The 7,066-nt window shown below is 39.3% G+C and overlaps 1 protein-coding gene across 1 annotated transcript; it reads right to left on the minus strand.

Moving 5' to 3' along the window:
* Positions 1 to 3,412: 3,412 nt before the first annotated feature.
* Positions 3,413 to 4,522, minus strand: LOC100588845 (olfactory receptor 2T1). The gene has a single exon (XM_003267358.1). The coding sequence runs from the start codon at positions 4,520 to 4,522 to the stop codon at positions 3,413 to 3,415; it is 1,110 nt and encodes a 369-aa protein (XP_003267406.1).
* Between the last annotated feature and the right edge of the window lie 2,544 nt (positions 4,523 to 7,066).

A 7,066-nucleotide genomic window follows, 5' to 3' on the forward strand; every position in this document is an offset into this window, starting at 1 on the left:
TGGCTGTACCTCTGGTTTCCTCTCATGAAAACACTAATTCTTTACCACATAGCTGGGCTGCAAATTTTCCAAAAATTTACACTCTGCTTCCCCTTTTCCTGGCAGTTAACCTTATGCAGTTAGAAGTAGCTACATAGCAGCATGAGAGCTTTGATGCTTAGAAATTTCTTCCACCAGATATTCTAGTTCATTACTCTTAAATTCGGTCTCCCATAAAGTCCTAGGCCATGGACATCATGGACCCAAGTTCTTTGCAACTGTATAACCAGGTTGACCTTTGCTCCAGTTTCCAGATAAATACTCCTCATTTCCTTCTGAGAACTCATCACAATGGCCTTTACTTGTCTATATTTCTAACAGCATTTTGGCCAGAAGCACTTAAACAATTTCTAAAAAGTTGCAAACTTTCTCTTGCCTTTTTATTTTCTCCTGAGCCCTCTCTTTTCCTAAGCCCTCACAATAATTGTCCTTAATGCACCCTTCATGGTAATGCGGTTTTTTTTTAGCCCCCTCCTCCAAACTCTTCCAAATTCTGCCCATTACCCAATTCCAAGCCACTTCTATATTTTCATGTATCTTTATAACAACACCCCACTCCCTGGTACCAATTTTCTGTCTTAGTCCATTTTATGTTGCTATAGAAGAATACCTGAGACTGAGTAATTTATTTAAAAAAAGAAGCTGATTTTGACTATCATTCTGAAGGCTGAGAAGTATGAGAAACATGGGGCCAGCATCTGTTTGACTTCAGGTGAGGGACGAAGGCTAGCTCAAAACATGGTGGAGGAGGTCAAAGGCGGAGCAAAGCCTGAAGGATGTACTGGCTTTATAAAACCCACTCTGCCAGAAATGAATTAATTCCTCCAAGGGGTAGTTCACACTTGCCTGAGTGAGGACTCGCTCACTAACACAAGAATAGCACCAAGCCATTCATGAAGGGTCTGCCTCCATGACCCAAACATCTCCCATTAGGCCTGACTCCCAACAACACCATATTGGGGATCAAATTTCAACATAAGTTTTGGTGGGGGCAAATAAGCCAAATTCAAACTATATCTATTAAGAATTCACTCAAGAATGGACCTGCAGGGGTGCAGGATATGGATATGTTTAGCTTTAGTCACAGCTGCCACAGACAACATGTTGGATATATGTGTTTTTTTGCTTGCTCACTTGTTTTATTTATTTTTGTTCATTGTCTTTTCCCCACTTGAATGCAAATTTCTCAAGTGCAATTGCTTTGTTTGTCTTGGTCACAGCTATAAAGCATGAATGAGTGAATGAGGAAGCTGTATCTGAAGAATATAGTGTTCTATCAATCACATTTCTTGAAATTCTGCCAACTAGTCTACTAATTAAAATTATTATCCTACAGAATTTTCTTGCTTCCCTGAAACTCACTGTTCTTATATGTAAACTATGACTCATAACAAGTTCTGCTTCCTTTGTTATGAAGTTGTTAAAGGATGATGAACCTGGCAAGGCATAAAAATTTTTAAGTTTTAGAGATTGATGAATGTGATTATGATTATGACCATGATGATGTTTGTATAATGATAACCCCGCATGGTGAATTATAATTTTGATAAAGTCACCCTTCTGATGATGAGTGAACTCTTTATATAATTGGGATACTAACCATGTATTGGCACATGCTTTCTTTCCTCAATTCCTGGATCAATATGGAACATGAATATTAACTATGCCCTAATACTATTACATGGCTGATATATGCTTAACCTTGATGATCTCATGAGACATTTGTAAAGCATTTTACTGCCTTCCTAACCCATCCCCCTGTATGTTTCTCCAGTATTTTAGAAACCCCCTTACCCCTCAGATATACAGTGTTCTCATGATGTCTTTTCTGGGCAATGTCCTGTGCTTTCATCCATTTATTTTAAGTTATCTGACAAATAGTTTTCACTAATATGTTGCAAAAAAAAAGATAAATACTGTACTTTTACTGAAAGAAATAAGCACCTGATTGTAGTGAGTACAATACCTGTTTAAGAAGACTATGTTCAATGACTCTTTCTACCAGCTTGCAGATGGAAGCACATTTTTGTGTTTGTGGAACCCTCTTGTATTTACTTAGAATACATGCGAACATGGCAGGAGAAAGGCAAGGTATAAGAAAAAAGAAAAGAGAAGGAAAAGAGATCAAGAGGACATGTTTTTTACATTAGTTTTTTTTTTTTTTTCCCACCAAGTTGAACGCTCTTTGAGGAAGAAAACACATGAAACTGTTTTTCCTCTGCTTCCATACCACACAACAATCAACATATAAGATGTATGGGCCCAAATGAGTGGGGGATTTTTTGATACATACCAAGCAAACAATCATTTCTGCAGTGGACAACATTTGGGTGTCCTCCAAATCAATTCCATTCTGCCACTATCTACAGTTGAATGCTCCAGCCCAAGCTAAACTCCCATGATCATCTGCCACTATCTATCTGGAGATAGTGTCAGATCCCACAGGGTGAGGGCTCAGTCCCATAATACTGCCTTCCATTTCCAGTGCCAATTACAAGCCCCAAGTTGTCCTGTGCTTTTGACCAAGTGATTGTAAATTGGGGATCCCACGGCCCTTCCTTTGGTTCAGTTAGTTTGCTATAGAGCCTCACAGAATTCAAGGAAACACTTACCTATGTTTACCATTTATTATGATTGATATTACAAAGGATATATAGAAACAGCCAGATGAAAAGACACAGAGGGTGAGGTCTGGAAGAGCGTAAGAGCTTCTGCCTCTGTGGAGTTGGGGCATGCTACCCTCCAGGCACATAGGTGGGTTCTTATCACCCTCCTGTTCAGCTTCATGAGTTCAGCTATCCAGAAGCTTTCTGTCCTCTACTTTTGGCCCTTATATGGAAACTTTATTGAATAGTCATGATTGAAGCATGGACAATCGCATAGAAATATGACTGAACAAAGAGTATGACCTAATGTTGATAGACTGAGTGGGGAAACACATGATGGCCTGTCTGATCAGATTCTTCTTGGCCTCTCTGTATAGCATTCCCTCCTCCAGGGTATGAGAGAGGGCCTCTTTTGAAACAGAGGTCTTATGACCTGCAATCAGACAAGGTAGTCAGACAATTTCTCTGTGACCAAAAGTGGGGAAAGATTGGATAATATTTTTAGTTTCTAATGCTTTTTTTGGGGAGAAAAAGAAGCAGGTGAAAAGAGGGAAGGCAAAGATCACAGAGAGAGATTCAGTTTTCTGAGGCCTAAAGCACCACAACATTGTAACATAACTATGGAGTTATGAACCAGAAACCCTAGACAAAAAACCAGTATTGTAATCATATCACTCCCTCCCTTTTTGCTTCCTCTTTCAATGAAAGCACAGCCACAGTGACCACAGAGTCTCCCATTTACCATATGCATGGGAAGGAGTCGCCTGTCAAAAGGCACCTCCTGACACCCTTTGAGGACCCTTGAACCTCCCCAAGGCCCTCTTCAGAGCTCCAGTCACATCCTTGTTTCTAAGGCTGTAGATGAGGGGGTTCAGCATGGGGGTGAGAATGGTGTAAAACACAGAGAGGACCTTGTCCTGGGCTGGTGTGTGGTAAGAGTGTGGCAGCATGTAGGTGTACATGGCAGCCCCATAGAACAAGGACACCACAGTCATGTGGGATGAACAAGTGGCAAATGCCTTCTTCCTGCCCTCCACTGAGCTCATGCGCTGAACTGTGGTCAGGATTCGGGCATAGGAAGCAAGGACTACAGAGAAAGGAATCAGCAGCATCAAAACACAGCACACATACATCACTGTCTCATAGAGGGCTGTGTCTGCACATGCCAACTTCAGGACTGCCGGCGCCTCACAGAAGAAGTGGTTAATCTCCCGGGAATTGCAGAAGGGAAAGCTCATGGTGATGGGGGTTAGGAGGAAGCCATCCAAAGAGCCCCCAAACCAGGAACCTGCTATAATCATCCAACAGACCCGGCGGCTCATGAGGACAGGGTATCTCAGAGGGTTGCAGATGGCCACATAGCGGTCATAGGCCATGAGGCCCAGCAGGAAGAATTCAGCTCCCACAAGGGTAAGGTAGAGGAAGTGTTGAGCTGTGCACCCCACAAAGGAAATGGTCCTTTGATCCAGCAGGTAATCAACCAGCATCTTAGGCACAATGGTGGAAATGTACATCATGTCAATTAAGGAAAGGTGGCTGAGGAGGAAGTACATGGGTGTATGAAGGCGCAAATCTGTTTGGATCAGGAAGATCATAACCCCATTGGCCATCAGTGCAGTGAAGAAGATGATAGAGATGATGGCAAAAAGAAGACCTGAGGTTTCCTTTCTGTTGAACAGCCCCATGAAAGTGAAGTCTGTAGAGGATGTGTTGTATGCTTCCATTGATCCTACAGTTGTGCCAATATAAGGTAATATCTTCCAAATAAGATGATAGCATTCCCAGGGCAGTAAAATAACAACACATGAATTAATTGTTAGGCAGCAAACTTTTAAAAGTGGGAAGAAAACGTTTAAAAAATAGTATTCTTGGCACATTGAGACTGATATCTAGCATTTAATCTATTCCAGGAGGTTTTTAAATAAAATTGGTCATTATTAATCAATAATTGCTTAAATACATTGGAGAAGATGATGTCAGCAGATGACACTGTATTACAATGATATACATAACAATGCCTAAGGTTGCATACCATGCTACACAGCAGTTAAACATACCGTGGTCTGGTGTGTGTGTGTGTGTGTGTGTGTGTGTGTTGCCTTAGATGCATTTAAATTTGTATTATTATTTAATGTGTCTTTGTATGGTCGGCATCACCACCACTTTCAAAACACCTTTGGTGCTGGCTGTGAGTAGCTCACGTCTTCCATTTAGCTACAAGTATGGGTTATCTACCATTTGGATCACAAGTCACTGTCCACATCATGAGCATATACTTGGTGTCAGTTTATCCATGTCCCAGACAAATTATAAGGGATGAAATAAAAAGGGCAACAGAAACTCAATGGAAACTGCCCTTGCAAATTTAGACATAAAAATTATTCTCAATACAAGAGGCATTCAGTGTTATAGAACTTTATTTTCCATTTTAAGATGATGAGGAATTAGCATTAGGATTATGATTAGCATGACCATTAGAAATCAGTATTAGCAATTAATATTCGGAGCAAATACCACGGGGATGTAAACATTGAGCTATAATTCACTGATTATTTTTGGAAACTAGAATTGTTCATGGTTCTTGATAATTAAGAAAAACTGAGTGTGTTTTATACAATTTCAGGTTACAATAAAGAAACAAATATCCACAACAAACTTCATGAAAGTAAAGGATTATTTTTCACGTGTTTTAAGGCTAAATGTGTTCCAAGAAAGACATTTTACCAACATATTTGGGAGTAAAATTGATCAAACTAGTCTAATGCTCCTCTAAACATTCTAAAAATATTAGCATTTGAGTCAATTGCCCAGAAAAAGAAGTTGCTATTGAGAATAATGATGATGACATTGTGGAGTTTATTTTGCAAAGTGTCATGCTAAGAAGAGCTTTGTAACAATTGACTCCCTGATCTTCACAATAAAACTAAGAAGTGAGGAGCTATAAAAGCCCCTTTCACCAATGACAGCATTGAGGGTAACGTGTTGGTGGTCACAGGGTCTGTTAGTGTGAGGAGGGTTTGGACTAGATAGTATCAATTCATTTTATGTTCATACACATGGCATTGTGTATATAGGAAACTTTATATGGGAATAGCAGCTAGACATTTACTGTAATTAGCAAATAAAATGTACTAACCATGTGAACCTGCTAAATTGTTAACAATGTGTAATAATTAATGTGACTACTGAAAACTAGTCATACTTGAGAGTAGATCACATAAATTATTATAATCAGGATTGCTGTTTTATGGATATAAACTATGTGTACAGATATACACATATATAAAAATGTACACATATCTACATATGTATATTATATATATATATATAACACGTATATTTTGCCAATTCAGAATCTTTGCTGTCAGGTTTTATACATTTTTTGGATACTATGTACAATGTCATCATTATTTACAACCTCCCTCATTTTGCTTTTACCTTTTTTAGGTTTCATTAAAGGAACCTATTAAAATATATTTCTAAAGGGAAACTCCTCTCCAGTTTATGTCTTAGCCTAAATATTAGCAGTATTTCAGCTACTTCCACATTTCCTGCATTTTGGATTTGACTTTTATCATGCGATAAGACACCAGAAACAGAGGGAAAATCATGTGCTGCTTCACAAAGTCGAATAGCGGCCTCTGCTCTCTATTTACACTCCCATTTCATACACACACACGTATATGTAATAGCGGCCTCTGCTGTCTGTTCACATTTACTCCCATTTTATACACACACACGTATATAATAGCAGCCTGTGCTCTCTATTCACTCTTACTCCCATTTTATACACACACACGTATATAATAGCAGCCTGTGCTCTCTATTCACGCTTACTCCCATTTTATACACACACACGTATATGTAATAGCGGCCTCTGCTGTGTGTTCACGTTTACTCCCATTTTATACACACACGTATATAATAGCAGCCTGTGCTCTCTATTCACACTTACTCCCATTTTATACACACACACGTATATAATAGCAGCCTGTGCTCTCTATTCACGTTTACTCCCATTTTATACACACACACGTATATAATAGCAGCCTGTGCTCTCTATTCACTCTTACTCCCATTTTATACACACACACGTATATAATAGCAGCCTCTGCTCTCTATTCACACTTACTCCCATTTTATACACACACGTATATAATAGCAGCCTGTGCTCTCTATTCACGCTTACTCCCATTTTATACACACACACATATATAATAGCAGCCTGTGCTCTCTATTCACTCTTACTCCCATTGTATACACACACGTATATATAATAGCAGCCTCTGCTCTCTATTCACTCTTACTCCCATTTTATACACACACGTATATATAATAGCAGCCTCTGCTCTCTATTCACTCTTACTCCCATTTTATACACACACGTATATATAATAGCAGCCTCTGCTCTCTATTCACTC

This window comes from Nomascus leucogenys, chromosome 5 (genome assembly GCF_006542625.1).
Source record: "Nomascus leucogenys isolate Asia chromosome 5, Asia_NLE_v1, whole genome shotgun sequence".
Classification (NCBI taxonomy): Eukaryota; Metazoa; Chordata; class Mammalia; order Primates; family Hylobatidae; genus Nomascus; species Nomascus leucogenys.